The 15,815-nt window shown below is 42.4% G+C and overlaps 1 protein-coding gene across 2 annotated transcripts in view; it reads right to left on the reverse strand.

Moving 5' to 3' along the window:
• The window catches only part of STAB2 (stabilin 2), an 86,603-nt gene that overhangs the window by 51,573 nt on the left and 19,215 nt on the right, over window positions 1–15,815 (reverse strand). For both annotated transcript variants that reach the window (XM_083401266.1, XM_083401265.1), the window contains exons 11-25: window positions 15,691–15,773; window positions 14,068–14,217; window positions 12,607–12,750; window positions 11,366–11,428; window positions 11,144–11,263; window positions 9,835–9,888; window positions 9,244–9,324; window positions 7,189–7,341; window positions 6,963–7,025; window positions 6,626–6,709; window positions 5,156–5,242; window positions 4,069–4,180; window positions 2,877–3,057; window positions 1,568–1,661; window positions 492–650 (exon numbers count right to left, since the gene is read on the reverse strand). In XM_083401266.1, the coding sequence (XP_083257392.1) occupies window positions 492–650; window positions 1,568–1,661; window positions 2,877–3,057; window positions 4,069–4,180; window positions 5,156–5,242; window positions 6,626–6,709; window positions 6,963–7,025; window positions 7,189–7,341; window positions 9,244–9,324; window positions 9,835–9,888; window positions 11,144–11,263; window positions 11,366–11,428; window positions 12,607–12,750; window positions 14,068–14,217; window positions 15,691–15,773 (1,628 nt within the window). The remainder of the gene's footprint in view (window positions 1–491; window positions 651–1,567; window positions 1,662–2,876; window positions 3,058–4,068; window positions 4,181–5,155; window positions 5,243–6,625; window positions 6,710–6,962; window positions 7,026–7,188; window positions 7,342–9,243; window positions 9,325–9,834; window positions 9,889–11,143; window positions 11,264–11,365; window positions 11,429–12,606; window positions 12,751–14,067; window positions 14,218–15,690; window positions 15,774–15,815) is intronic.

A 15,815-nucleotide genomic window follows, 5' to 3' on the forward strand; every position in this document is an offset into this window, starting at 1 on the left:
AATTATGGTGCTGGAGGAGACTCTTGAGAGTCCCATGGACTGCAAGAAGATCAAATGCATCCATTCTTAAGGAAATTAGCCCTGAGTGCTCACTGGAAGGACAGATCCTGAAGCTGAGACTCCAATAGTTTGGCCACCTCATGAGAAGAGAAGACTCCCTGGAAAAGACCCTGATGTTGGGAAAGATGGAGGGCACAAGGAGAAGGGGACGACAGAGGGCGAGATGGTTGGACAGTGTTCTCGAAGCTACAAACATGAGTCTGACCAAACTGCGGGAGGCAGTGGAAGACAGGAGTGCATGGGGTGCTCTGGTCCATGGGGTCATGAAGAGTCAGACATGACTAAACGACTAAACAACAACATTACCGCAAAACTCAAGAACCAGTTTATTAACTATTGAGCTCATTGGCTGCCATTGTTGTTGCTACCACATAAAGAAAGATTTCAGAAGATTCGCACAGTGCAGAAGTTAAGAGGCAGTTTTAACTCACCTGACCAGGACCTATATATAGGCAAGTAGCATTACTATGACACCCTCCAAAATTTGGCAACAGACAGTTGTTGATTTCTGAACAGTCTTTGCCATTTCCTGTCCATCCTGGCTGGCACACACACTCATGGGTCCCAGGGCCAGTCTTAACACATTCTGCCTGCAGGTATATGGAAAGGACATGCCAGAGTTACAGCCTGTGCATTGTAATGTGGGAAGGACAGAGTTCAGGGGAAGATTCTGCATGTTTATTTTAGTACAGTGGTACCCCGCAAGATGAATGCCTCACAAGACGGAAAACCCGCTAGACGAAAGGGTTTTTCGTTTTCTGAGGTGCTTCGCAAGATGGATTTTCCTAAGGGCTTGCTTCGCTAGACGAAACAGCCCTGCCTCTCCTGTCATGGCGACGGTCACTGCACGCACGCATGCTCGCTTCCCCGCTCCTCCGGCTCCCTCCCACCTTCCTGCTGACGGCTCCTCCGGCTCCCTCCGACCTTCCGGCTGATGGCCGACCTTCCGGCTGCCTCACGCCGCTGCCCACCGCCCTCACGCGCTCCTCTGAGAGCCGTTGCCGCCAGCAGCCAGCGTTGCAGCCGGAGTCGCGCTCCTGAGCCCCGCCGCCCTCCAGCAGCCGCATCGCGCGGTGGCCACAAGGTGCGGGTGAGTCCGAGGTACCGGCTGCGGCAGCTGCCCTGCTTCTCCCCACCCCTCCCCGCCGTGGTGCTTCGCAAGACGAAAAAACTCGCTCTACGAAAAAACTCGCGGAACGAATTAATTTCGTCTTGCGAGGCACCACTGTAATATAGACCAATGTGGACAGGTGAATATTTCACCCACAATTTCTGCAGCCTAAATCTAATTATTTCCGTAGTGATAAATGCAAAGACTTCATCAACATTTCACTTACGATTTAGCACAATTGTTTTTAGAACATAATGTGAAACCTGTTTGGTCAATGGACCAACTGGGTAGCATTTTAACTGGGAAAGATATTTACTTATGAGAGATGTTCTTAATTTGGATAATTAAACTCAGCATTTAAATATGTTCAGATATGCCAAGGAATTTTGTACTTACATTAGCACTGCAGCTATGTGGAATTAAATTAGCACAAGGATCTACTTCGCTGCAAATTATTCCATCTCCTTCGTATCCCGGCTTACAAATGCAGCTAAAATTTGCATCAAAGCATGTGAAATTAATTGTCATGACAGTTGTAAAACGAAGCCAAAATTATGTTTCTATCACAACGGGCAGCAGATCTGTATGACCACAGGCAGAGATATTTCCTAACCGTAGAAACACAGGAAGCTGCCTTATATTGAGTCAGAGCAGTGGTCCATCTAGCTCAGTATTGCCTACGCTGACAGACAGTGGCTCTCTAATAATAATAATAATAATAATAATAATAATAATAATAATAATAATAATAATAATTTTATACCCTGTCCATCTGGCTTTGGCCAGCTCCCAACAGAATATTAAAAACATGATAAAACATCAAACATTAAAAACTTCCCTAAACAAGGCTGACTTCAGATGTCTTCTAAAAGTCAGATACAGTTGTACCTCGGGTTAAGTACTTAATTCGTTCTGGAGGTCCATTCTTAACCTGAAACTGTTCTTAACCTGAAAGCCCACTTTAGCTAATGGGGCCTCTCGCTGCTGCCGGGCCGCCGGAGAACGGTTTCTGTTCTTATCCTGAAGCAAAGTTATTAACCCGAGGTACTATTTCTGGGTTAGCGGAGTCTGTAACCTAAAGCGTATTTAACCTGAAGCGTATGTAACCCCAGGTACCACTGTAGTTGTTTATTTCCTTGACATCTGATGGAAGGGACGTTCCACAGGGAGGGTGCCACTACTGAGAAGGCCCTCTGCCTGGCTCCTTGTAACCTCACTTCTTGCAGTGAGGGAACTGCCAGAAGGCCCTTGGAGCTGGACCTCAGTGTCCGGGCTAAACGGTGGGAGTTGAGACGCTTCTTCAGGTATCTCTAAAGCTGCAGACTGGATATGCCAGGGGTTGAACCTGGTACTTTCTGCATGCAAGGCAAATGGTTTGCCACTGCTGCCGAAGATTCTTTAACTGCAGGTTCCAGTTGAATCCTGACCTGTCTGTATGTGTGAAGCACATGCTCTGTCACCAACGATGGCACAGTTAAAAATCTTAAGTAGCACAACTGGGAAGGGGCAGGTGGTATTCAAATTCGTTTTACTCAGAGCATTTATAAAAATAAATTGGCAAACCCATTAGGACAGCCGAGGTCAGGAAGATGCAGAATGCACCACATTCACTCACATAGAGGATGACAGGTGGGGAGACATGTGCCGGCACATACCCCTTATAGTTCCCCGAGTGGTATAAAAATGATCAGTATAATGGGCCTACCTCATAGCACCATTGGTAAACTGGCAATCAGCATGTGCATGGCAGAACTGAAGAAAAGTCCCGCATGGAAACACCTGTGTGTCACATAATTTTCCAGCATATCCACTTTTGCATGAACCAGCAAGGCAGATCCCATCACTGTCTATTTGGTTGTCACACTTACCATAAACACACATACATTCTGTGGAAGGATGGGGGAAATAAATGTCAATGAGAGGAATATATATATATATATATAGAGAGAGAGAGAGAGAGAGAGATATCAGGCCCATTTAAAACAGGTAATATATGTGTTGTTGTTGCAAATAAAATCTCAGCTGGTCTTTCATTTTCCCATTTTTCTTTTTTTTAGCAATAAACAATGAAATACAAATTAGAAGAGACTGTTAGAATGTTCTAATTGTCACAAACCCAGATGCCAGGAGTGAACAGGACACCAAGGCAGAGGCTACTGTGTTATCAGTTAAGAAGCTGGACTGGGTACCTGGCTCTGGCTCTGACGCTGGTGATCATGGGCAGTGATGGAGCAAAAATTAGACTGTTAACAGTTAAAGGTGAATCTACAAATCCACACTTTCTAAAACCACATGCAAACTGAAACTCAGGTGCCCTTCAAAATTCACGCTTCTTTGAATTTTGTGGTGGAGTTTTTCAGCCAAGGAATGTGTACAAAAATGCACATACTAAAGCGTCCATGAAATGCATATATTAATGAAGATAACAGGCAAAAAAGGAATTATATTAAGGAAAATTGGTTTGCAAAAATGTGTACATTAGGCAAAATTGCATACAAAAAATTGTTTAACAACAGAAAATCACACTAAAATGCTGATGTATTGTCATTTTTTTTTTTTTTGGGACAACTGACTCTAAGATTGGAAAAATGAGAAACTGAGAGAATTGAAAATGACAGATCCATTCATCCCTATCTGTGAACTAGAGGCTGGCAGGCAAGAGCCCACTGAACAAGATCCCACAGCACCAGGCCCATAGAAATTGAGCCAGGACACTCACTGATGCTTTCCCCTGGGCACAAAGAACTAAGGACCTCTCAGTTCAGCTGCACAGGGAGCACACCAGGCAGGAGTTTATGGAACTCAGAAGTGCTCGTCTTCAGGTCAGAGGCTTTTCTTGCCATGAAATTTGACTAAGGCTTAAAATATCCAGGGAAGAGAGAAACCGCAGTGCTTACTTTTGTCACAGTGTGGTCCATATTTGTTTGGGTTTGAACAGAACTGGCAATGTGATCCTTCAAATTTCCTATCACAAACACAAGTCCCATTCCCTTTCATGCCATCCATACACTGCAAAGTGGAACAAACATATTTGAAATTATACATTGAAATTCACGTAAATATATCAGAATGGTATTTCTGTTGGGAAAATGTGTCTTACACCCTTCCTACAAGATGCCAGTTCCCTCTGTCATTTCCAGAGCCACTTTAAACACCCAGATGGAGTCCAAAGAGAAAAGTAATCTTTACTGATTAAAACTAAACAAAACAGTGTATCATTTGAGAAGAAAGGAACAGAGATGCTTTGTATTTCTCAGTTCATGCCTTACACATAGCAGGGAGACAGTCAACCAAACATACAGAGGAGAAACTCTCACAGGATTACATAGCCAATCAGAATACTTGCTACCTCAGCAAACATCATGCCATTCTTCCTGGTTGGTAAGCAACACCTCTACCCATCTCCCACTTGGTCTTTTACTATACCACTAACAGAATTATCGCTTAATTTACAAACTGAATGTTCCCTGCTGTTTTACTTTCAACGCCTCTGACTATTTGTTAGTAAGAAGCGGACAGATGGGGTCTGACTAGGGGCAGACTGAGGTTGGTGGGGAAGTGCCCCATTAGCCCTCACTGTGTGATCCAACCCCTCACCCCATTGACCTGAGGTTTAAAAGCTAGACATTTTGAACAGTGGTCCAGGGTCCACAACATAGCCTATTCTATGATGCTAAGAATGTGAGGTTATTTACAGTCCTCAGCTTGTGATACATGAAGTGATATAAATTTACTTTGGTGCAAGATGCAGATGGTGAAGCATTCAGTTTTCCTTTGGGTGTTCAAGGAGGTGTGGGCATTTTTTCATGCAACACCTCATGCCCAACAGGAAAACTGACCCTGTCATGAATCAAGCAGGTATGCTGAAAAACGCCAAAGTCAACTGACATCTCAACAAAAGCAAACGGTTTCATATGCCTATTTACGAGACTTCAACAAAGGAAATGGAGACCGGTTGACACTGAAAATATTTCTTTCTTTTACCTGTCCATTTCCTGAGCAGGGATTGGAAAAGCCACCAGGGCACTGATTACAATCTGGGCCAAAGAATCCTTTGCAACACTTTGGCTCCTGCAAAATAAGCAAACATTTCCTCATGACAAAAGAAAAAGGAGCAGCACGCAAATTTGTTAAGAGCAGGCCCATGGAGATTGGGGGTGGTGTGAGCTGGGTACACTTGCCCCAGGCATTGGAGGGCCAAGCCAGCTGGGGTCCACCACCAGAGGCCTGCCAGATTCACACTGCCATGCCAAGAATGCTCTGTGTCTCCCAGCCACCCTGGGCTCCAGGCAAGCTTTGAACAGGCCTGGGCATTCATTAAGAGCACAAGAAGTTTGTAGCACTGTTTGTAATATCTGCTATACCTTTCTTGTGCTGTATTAGCTTTCTCTTGCTGTTGCCTACTGCATAGGAACACAGCCAGCTGCTGTGTCAGGCCAATGGTCCATCAGCCTCAGCCAACACTGACTGGCAGCAGCTCTCCAAGGTTTAAGACATCTGAAGACAGCTCTCTTTAGGGAAGCTTTTAATGTTTGATGCATTACGGTATTTTAATATTTTGTTGGAAGCCGCCCAGAGTGGCTGGGGAAGTATAAATGGGCAGGGTATAAATAAATTAATAATAATAATAATAATAATAATAATAATAATAATAATAATAATAATATTAGATGGGGACAGCCCTACCTGGAACTGTTGGGGATTGAACCTGGGACATTCTGCATGCAAGCCAGATGCCCTACAACTGAGATACAGTCTTTGCTATGGTCCTCACTAATGCTTTTTGCTACTGCTCTTGGGTCTCTTTAATGGCTCCATAATGGCTCCTGGATCCATGCTGCTGTTGTGATCACCAGACGCATTTGTGAAAATAGATACCGTATATACTCAGAATGTTTTTGTATGCATGATGTCTGGGGGTTTTTATGCGCTTTATTACCTAAGTCTTCAAGAAGCAAATACAAAAAAAATGAAGATGGGTTGTGGCAAAAGTTGTACCACTGTTGTACGGTAGTAAGTAGTTGCTGGTGCTATCAGCAGTTTTATAGGAAGCTAACAACAGAAAGGGATGCGGGTGGCGCTGTGGGTAAAAGCCTCAGCGCCTAGGACTTGCCGATCGCATGGTTGGCATTTCGAATCCCCGCGGCGGGGTGCGCTTCCGTCGTTCGGTCCCAGCGCCTGCCAACCTAGCAGTTCGAAAGCACCCCCGGGTGCAAGTAGATAAATAGGGACCGCTTACTAGCGGGAAGGTAAACGGCGTTCCGTGTGCTGCGCTGGCTCGCCAGATGCAGCTTGTCACGCTGGCCACGTGACCCGGAAGTGTCTGCGGACAGTGCTGGCCCTCGGCCTCTTAAGTGAGATGGGCGCACAACTCTAGAGTCTGTCAAGACTGGCCCGTACGGGCAGGGGTACCTTTACCTTTTTAACAACAGAAATGTCATTTGCATCTCTCACCTTTTTTGTTACATTGCAGTATTTAGCACACCCATATCTGAGAAAGGTCTGTTCATGGTAAATGCATCGATTCCTTGTGAAAGCCTAGAGTATTAAAAAAAATATCCACACATTAAAACAAACCACCCATAACCAACACTGTGCTCTATGGAAAGCAAACAATGATGTTAATTTTGCTGGGGAGCAGATTGCATTCATAATATGCTGCTTGTTCCTCGCCCCCCCCTTTATAACAACACAAATGCTGTTAATACATTTTACTGAAATGCATGTAGAAGGAAATCTCTTGTTGTTTATAAATTTATTTGGTGATTGGACAGATAATAAGTTTACTTACAACAGGTTTTGAATTTTCTGGACAACTATTCCTGTGTAGTGCTGGACATTTTCCACAGGTACCCTGAAACAAATGGAACATTTATAGTTTATGAAGGTACATCATCCCTCTCCATTGGCTATGCTGGCTGGGGCTGATGGGAGATGGAGTGCAACATCTGTTGACTAGCTCTGCTAGAGCAGTTATTAGATACTGCCTGTTATTGTTTTGTTATGAAGAGCCTTACCATCTTAATTTCAATTCTCTCTTCATCACATCTGTGTGGCAGAATTGGGATTATGGAAGGTGGTATGAGAACGCCAGAAAGTGTGTAAATTCGGCCATTTTTTGCAGCAATGTCTGCATCTTCTATAGGTTCGCCATTCGCCAGGATTTGTCCCTGCATAAATAAGAGTTATTTATTTTGAAATTAGATGCCAGTACTTCAAAATGTTTTCATTGTATTATTTGACAATATCATGCATCCTTGCTTCTGTATTTGTTTGCATTCTTCATAATCAGGACCTCTTACAGCTGTTGTTGTTTTAATCCAACTAAACAGTTTCTTGGTATTTCAAAGCAGTTACATGAATAAGTAAAATAAAAAGAAGGCTTAATTTTCAAATCTCTGTGAAGGTTTAATCTGAGCCAGGACTCTGCAGTGCTTCAGTCCTGAATCTTTTTTTTTTTTTTTTGGTGGGAATTTATCTCCCATACCAAGTATTATCAATAACACATTTTTGCCTATATTTTTTCATACATATTTAATTATCCTTGCAGTATGTCTAGAGAGAGTATGCTTCTGATGAGCGTTTCATGTGCAGTGAGTTTCCTTAGTCAAAGCCACACCAAAGAACAATGTATCTATGGCCAAGGACACAACTTCATGTTCAGCTAACGAGTGGCCAAGTAGACTCCTCCTCTGGTTTAATGGTATTGCAAGGTCAAAAGAAAAGGCCCTATCACCTATACTAGAGCAATATTCTTACACTCCACTCAGTCTTTCATAAATCCTTATACAGTGGTACCTCTGGTTAAGAACTTAATTCGTTCTGGAGGTCCGTTCTTAACCTGAAACTGTTCTTAACCTGAGGTACCACTTTAGCTAATGGGGCCTCCCACTGCCGTCGCGCCGCTGCTGCGCAATTTCTGTTCTCATCCTGAGGTAAAGTTTTTAACCTGAGGTACTACTTCCGGGTTAGTGGAGTCTGTAACCTGAAGCATTTGTAACCCAAAGTGTTTGTAACCCAAGGTACCTCTGTATCTCTCACAAATCTTCAAAGAATCTCCAACATCCAGCCCCATATATTTTTGTCTCAAAGAGCAGCCCCCAAGGACAACATTGCAGTATCACTATGAAGGAGAGGCCCCTTTTCGTTCATATACCTCAAATAGTCCCATATATAATTATTTACATGTTAAGTGCTGACTGTAAGACCTCAAGGTGTCACATCGCTTTCAGAAATATTCCAGATTCAGTCTGTTGAAATAAGAACTGCTATTTGAGACAACTCTGAGAGGAATAAATAGATGTGGAAATAATATCCGTGTAACAAATACGTTAATGTACATTTAGCAGCAGTGTGTACCTCAAGAGTATTGTGAGTACTGCTGCCACTGCTCCACATTAACAACAGTCAAGGGTTGTACTCATAACACAATGGCTAATTTCTACAAGGTATTAAACATTACAATGGTGATATCAGCAGGGTGTGTGGAAAATTTGCTTTGATGTTTCAGTTTTATGTAATGACTGTCAAATCTGTTTTGGCTCGTACATGTACACCCACCACTTGATGGCTACAGTTATTAAGTGTTGAGTTGCATGTGTAAATAAACCATCTGACATCAAACACCACAGACAGAACTTTCATATCATCTCACATCCTCTTAAACACAACCATTTTCAACAGAATCAGGCAAATGGATTCAACTCGTGAGCTGAAAAAGCAATGTGAAAGGATGAGAGAACAGGTCTTGTTGCTAGAAGTACAATGGCAAAGATCATTCAGCAAGTGACTTGAGGGGTTACTTCTGTTATTGGTTTGAATGGCAGCAGACTTTGAACAGCTTGAGGTTTTAGTCAGCTGGGAGTTAATTGTCAGTGAGGAAGATAGCAGAGATTTGACAGTTGGAGGCTTGAAATTTGACAATTGGAGGCTTTACTCTGGAAAGCAGGAGTTAGCTGTTGTTAACTGTGTGTTAAAAAGTCCATACCTTTCAGAATTCAGAAAACAAAATTCGACTGGATTAAACAGGAAAACAAAATGAATAAATAAGAATTGGCCTTTCTTGTACTTACACTATTGGTGACGTTAAAATAGATGAACTGTTGAGCCATAGTCTTGATGTGCCCTATTGAGATAAGGCTGGCTACCTCCAGCTATAGGGAAGAATAAATAATTCATTTTCCCCCCAAAGCCAAATATTACAATAGGAGTCTTTTTTTTTAATTGAATAGAAAATAACTAGCAAATAGTATTCAAAAAGGAGTCCATGAAAGTATAATGACACTTAAAGGGGTGCACTCACTAGTGCAAGACATTTTGGTGCCTGAAGTGAACCACAAAATGGTGCCAGCCCTCCCCAATGAGGAAGATTGGGTGAGTGAAGATCTAAATCAGGAACAAGGTGGGAAATAAAGATCTACATCGGGATCTGCCACCCCTGTGGATTCTGCCACCTGAGGCAGTCACCTCACCTTGCTTCATGAATGGGCCAGCCCTGCTCCAAATCATTATAGAACACCACCACCCCCACACTTCTTTTGTGGGTACTGGGACATAAGGAGTTCAGTGAGTTATGAGAGGCATCTAGATTTCAGTAGTGAGAAGTAACAAGTGTACTATAATAAGGTAATATCAAATCTAGCACAGACATCAATTGCACTAACCTGGGTGTGAGGAACAATGTGATACTGAACTAGCTCGCGAAGCTTTCGTGAACCCTGTACAAATAAAGAATGAGCCACATTTATCTGAACAAACATTCTGCATGGGCATAGCCAGGACTTTTGTTGGAGGGGTCAGGACTTTTGTTGCAGGGGGCATAACCAACATGACTGGTCAGTTAGTTAAGTATTTCTAATGTTTTACTTGATGAAGAGGAGGGAGCAGCTGCCCCCTGCCCCCTTTGGCTACACCCAGGGCAAAAGAATATTTTCTTTTTCATGCAGACCAAAGAAGCAAAATCTAATTGGAGCTGTGAGAAGATGCAAAGCACAATGGCATTCTCAAGCCACTGGGCTTCTTTGCTCATTTGCTCTCCCCCTCTGACCTCAGTGGAGGTGCTGCATCTTCCAGAGAAGAGAAACAGCAGCCACTGTTCACTGGCTCAGTTTGGTCAGAGGCGGCTTTAGGGTGGTGTGACCCTTAAGGTCGCAGAAGGCTGCAGGGGCAGCCAAAACAATATTCAAAAACGGAGCCCAAGAGGCCGAGGAGGGCACCAAATTTTAATGTCACACAGGGTGCCACTGAAATTTGAGAGCCCAAAGCCCACCACCAGTTTGGTGCTGGGGTAGGTACACTTGCCTGGTGACCCCACACAGCCTGGCATGGGTTCCACCACAGAAATCCAAACCAGTAAGTATATTAGGCCAAGACCATTCACACAGGTAAAAGGGTAATTATGAACAAAGAAAAAAATGTATATTTTTGTCTGATATTTTGTGGCAAAACAAAGCATCTGACCAGAGAGTAAATTTCCCTCCTATGCTTAGGATTCTTCTGAAAATTAGCTTTTATTAAGACAACCTGGATGTCTGCTTTTAATCAAAGCATGATATTCAATAGGTGTTTCATGGCCTCGAGTCCTACGCACATCCTTACAGATGTAGCCATTACAACTAAATATAAGGTCTTCTATGCAGCCATTGTGGTACCCCCCATAAGCTGTTGAACTTCCCACCAGTTCCCACCATCCCTTACTATGCAATCCGGAGCTGCTGTGAGTTGGTGTCCAACAATATCTGGAGAGTACCTTTTCCTGATTAAATCAACTTGTGGCAGACAAGTTATGCTAGTGGTAAGGAAGATCCAGAAAGTGATTGAACAATGGAGTGCATATAGCCAGTAATGCTGTGTGTCCTTCTGGGTGGGGGATGTATACATTTTCTATATTCAAGCTGACCATTGGTTGTGTCCTAGTGGATACTGTTACTACACAAGAACGAATGCCCGTATGTGTTATTTAAAGACTTATACCTTACTTGACAACAGGTAGTCCAGTTCTCCATCTTTCAAGCTCTTCCAAGCATCGTTGGTTGGAATGAAAATGGTATTAGGTCCTGGATGTATATCTAACATTGGTCCCACAACGCTGTTCTATTTTAGAAAGAGTGAGCAGAAGGGAACAGCAGTTTATATGCATTTCTTTTGCAAAAAGAAAATCTTTAAATTTGTGTGGGGGTTTTGTTTAAGCCTTACCTCTAGTATGGATCTAAATCTGCTGTATCTCACTTTGCCCTGAAGCAATGCCATTATAGATCTCTAAGAAGACAGAAATAGATTCATCCTACTTTGAATATCAACGGTAACTGAGTGCATCAATTATTATTGCATATGATAGAAAATATTATTTGTATTAAAAGGAATGTAGAGACCTTTGCCAGTGGCGGATGTTGGCACCAAAAATTCCAGTGGTGCCCTGTGCAACACCAAAACCCAGTGCCCCCCCCCGCAACCTCTCGCTTTCCATTGGATGTCATATTTTCTGTGCCCCAGAAGCTCAGTGCCTTGTGCAATGGCACTGGTAACGCTCGCCTAGATCTGCCTTTGGCATGGCTTTATGTTATGTACTGAGTTGAATAGGATCCAAACTGCAGCAGTCTGATTGGTCCTAGAACAATAGGTTCCAAATTGCAGCAGTCTGATTGGTCCTAGAACAATAGGATTCAGAATGCAGCTGTCTGATTGGTCCTAGAACAATGCAGCAGTATGATTGGTTGGCAGGAACCGCCCAATCATGCTCCAGATATAAGTGAATCCACAACCTGATTGGCTTACAGTAGAATTCCAGAATTAGCCAATCATGTGCAGCCCATTGTGTAAATAATGTATATAAAGCAGATACTTTGAGGGGACTTTCATTCATTCCTCCTCACCACTATGAGCTGAATAAAGAGCATGAAATCACTTTGCGACTCTGAGTATATTTCACTTTATATGAATGACACTGCACAACAGGGCTCAGCAGGAAGGAGTGGCAGAGGATGTACTTTGCATGCAGAAATTCCCCAATTCATTCTCTGGCTTTTCCAGAGAGGCATGAAAAAGATGCATGCCTGGGTGGAACACTAAATTGTGGTTAATTCAAAACAGAAACAGGAGCTTACAATTTCCCCATGGCAACAACAGAGAACAGGAGAAGGGAGTGCATAAGTCCTGAGGACTGCTGCTGCTGACCCCATAATGCTGAACCATAGTTTAGCATTAAGTTCAAGCTGGACCAGTATCCCTTAGTCTGACCTCACCAGAGGCCTAGTTTTATAGCATTGTTTCAAAGTTTTATGCATGAAAGAATCTCTCAGAGCATTTAAAGTACTATATAAATACTACTATTCTCCAGCTTTATTGCACAGTAGGCATCTGTCGCAATAAATGTTTAAATTCATAGGTAAAATCGTGGTTCTAAACTGTTATAGTCACTTGCCTGTATTTGAACTCACCTCTTTATCACTTTCAAAGCTCGGTTCCATATTGTCCAGTGCTCTATCAACAATGTGCACAATTCCATTGGAAGCGACAATATCTGCTTGTAAGATTTTCACTTTCTTCTTCCCTCCCTGTAATCTTATTCTAAGTAGATTGTCCTAGAAAGGCCCAGAAAATAAATATAGGATTATTTTATCTAACAAGGCACACACTGCTTATGTAATAATAATAATAATAGTAGTAGTAGTAGTAATAATAAAAAAACATGAGCTGCTATATAAATTGTATGATATTCAGCACTCAAATCTCATTCAACATCAGGCAGGCATCTGAAATAAAATCTAGAATAGGGTAGCCAACATGCTGCTGTCCAGATGCTGGTGGATTGCAAGCCCCATCAGCCCCAACCAGTATGGCCAGTGGTCAACAATGATGGAAGCTGTAGTCTGCCAACATCTGGAGAGCACCACATTGGCTTACCAGGTACAAGCACACAGTGTTCAAGAAGAGGTACAGTCAATATACTAGTTGTACGACCCATAGGAACTGGGCTTCAAATGACTTTGGACTACTGCATTTGTGCAGGGCTGATGTCAGCACTAGGCATCCTTGGGCAGCTGCCAATGGACTAGAAACTGTGAGAAATTAGAAGGGCAGACAGACCCAGCTCCCCAGCACTGCATGGGCCACTGTCACTGCAGCCAGGGAAGCCCACCAGAGGATACTTTGCCCAAGGCCCCTTTATGGCAGGACTGTGGCAAAGCAGTAGAGCATCTGCTTTGCATGCAAAACTTCTGAAACACTGGAGAGCTGCTGTCGGTCAGAGTAGACAATACTAAAGTAGCTGGACCAAATGGTCTGACTTGGTATAAGGCAGTTTCCTATATTCCTATATTATACCTGAAAACTACTCTGCATTTGTATCATATTGGGTTATAGCATCAGTTCAACATGCCATAACTTTGGATTGTCATTTGATCCTTTGAAAAACAACAACAACCAGGCCTTTAAGTTTAATAAACTTACACAACAAGCAAAAGAAACCTCTTGTTGATGCAGAAAATTAGCACCTCTGGGAGCTGAATAACTAGCTTTGGCTGTCTTATAAAACATTGCTGTATTCTAAATCTGTTGTTTCACCATTTTAAATTGATTTTTATTTGTATTTGATACAGGTTTTGCTGTATTAATGCTTGTTGCAAACCATTTTGGACGCTATAGCAGTAGAAAAATGGAGTATGAAATTTATATGTATCATTGTATATCCTGTTTTCCACTACAATGTCCACAAAGTACCTTCCAGTAAGAACACAGTGAAACTAAAATAAAAGGTTAAAACACAACTTTTTTTTTTAAAAAAGCACTAAGCCAAAGTAGTTCACACACAAAACAGTTAAAACTCTGCCAAACAAACCCAATATCAATTTTGCACTTGCTAGTGAAATAGCAGTAATAAAGTGAAAACCAAACCTTACCTTTTCATCATTTAATATGACCCCTGGTTTGCCAGTGAGAGTATAAACTGTACTTGTACTATTCAACCCATTCAGATCCAGCTGACCAGCAAGTATGTGGAGCTTCACAAAATACTGGGCACTCTCTTTATTAGAAAGAATGTCTTTAACCTGGAAGATTAGGAAAATGAAAGGAAATGATATTATATAGGCTTCTAATACAAAGAATTCTCATTAATGTGGAAAAGGCACTTTAAAAAATTGAAAGGGAGGTAAAAGACTGCATCTAGAGAACATGTGATTGCCAAGTGCTGGAGAGACCAAACTATGGGGTTAGTAACATATAGGCCGATTGAAATCAATGTGAAAAGTTAGTCATGGTGACAGGATTTTCAAGTCCTACTGATTTCAACAGGACCAAAAGTAATGTAGGCTGCAATCATACCTCGCCTGGGAGTAAACCCCACTGAATTCAGTGGGATTTACTTCTGACTACACATGATGTGGGTGGCGCTGTGGGTTAAACCACAGAGCCTAGGACTTGCCGATTAGAAGGTCGGCGGTTCAAATCCCCGCGACGGGGTGAGCTCCCATTGCTCGGTCCCAGCTCCTGCCAACCTAGCAGTTTGAAAGCACGTCAAAGTGCAACTAGATAAATAGGTACCACTCTGGCCAGAAGCCAGAAGCAGCTTAGTCATGCTGGCCACATGACCCAGAAGCTGTACTCCGGCTCCCTCGGCCACTAAAGCGAGATGAGCGCCGCAACCCCAGAGTCGTCTGCGACTGGACCTAATGGTCAGGGGTCCCTTTACCTTTACCTTTTACACATGATTAGGCTTGCAGTCTTAGTCTGGGCCCAAAGTAGTGAAAACAGAAAAAATAATAAAAGGTAACATCTTTTTCCTAATGACAGAGGCCCAAGGAAGCATCCTTCTATTCCTAGGTTCTTGTACAAAACAGAAAAGCATTCTGTTCTACAGTAGTAAAAAAAAATCTAAACGTCTTCAAAATGTTGAATGAACAAAGCTGACAGGTTAGCAGGGATGTCATTGGCACTAAGCAATAGGTGAGCATAATACAGACCACAATAACAAGAGCTACAGCTCAAGCTAGCTAGAAAATTGTGCTGCCCAACCACAAAATAATGTGCTTCACCCAAAAGGATATACAAGCTGAGCAACAGATTTTGGATTGCAGCCATAATATTAATCATACTCAGAGAAGACCTATGAAAATTAATGGACATGACTAATTTAGGTACATTAATTTCAGCAGGCCTATTCCAAAAATAACTTAGTTGAGCACAACCCTTTGGCTTGACTACAACTATTAAGTAACACACTGAATCAGTTTAAGGCTGCATATAATTGCTACCCAATAGGGCAAAAAAAAAATGTATTTTATTGTGGATATGCTCAGAACATAAAATATTATGTCATATCACTTATTTACCAACCTGGTGCCCTCCAGGCATTTTGGATTACAACTTCCATCAAGTCCAGCTGACATGGCAACAGTGGCTGAGGCTGATGGGAGTTGCCATCCAAAACTTCTGCGAGGCATCATATTGATTTAAAGATGCCGTAGAACTAAACAAATATTTATCATTTTTAAAATATGCCATTTTTTGAGCACGACACTTACGTTTACTCCTTTGAACCCCTTGCTTGTTGGAACAAGAACTGTAAATGGTCCCAAAGTATTCAGCGGCCATTCGTAGGCATTTTCTTAAGAGGAAAACAGAAAAATGGAACAAAAGAATGAGTACT

The sequence above is a fragment of the Podarcis tiliguerta genome, assembly GCF_965153285.1.
Source record: "Podarcis tiliguerta genome assembly, chromosome: 10".
In the NCBI taxonomy this organism is placed as follows: domain Eukaryota; kingdom Metazoa; phylum Chordata; class Lepidosauria; order Squamata; family Lacertidae; genus Podarcis; species Podarcis tiliguerta.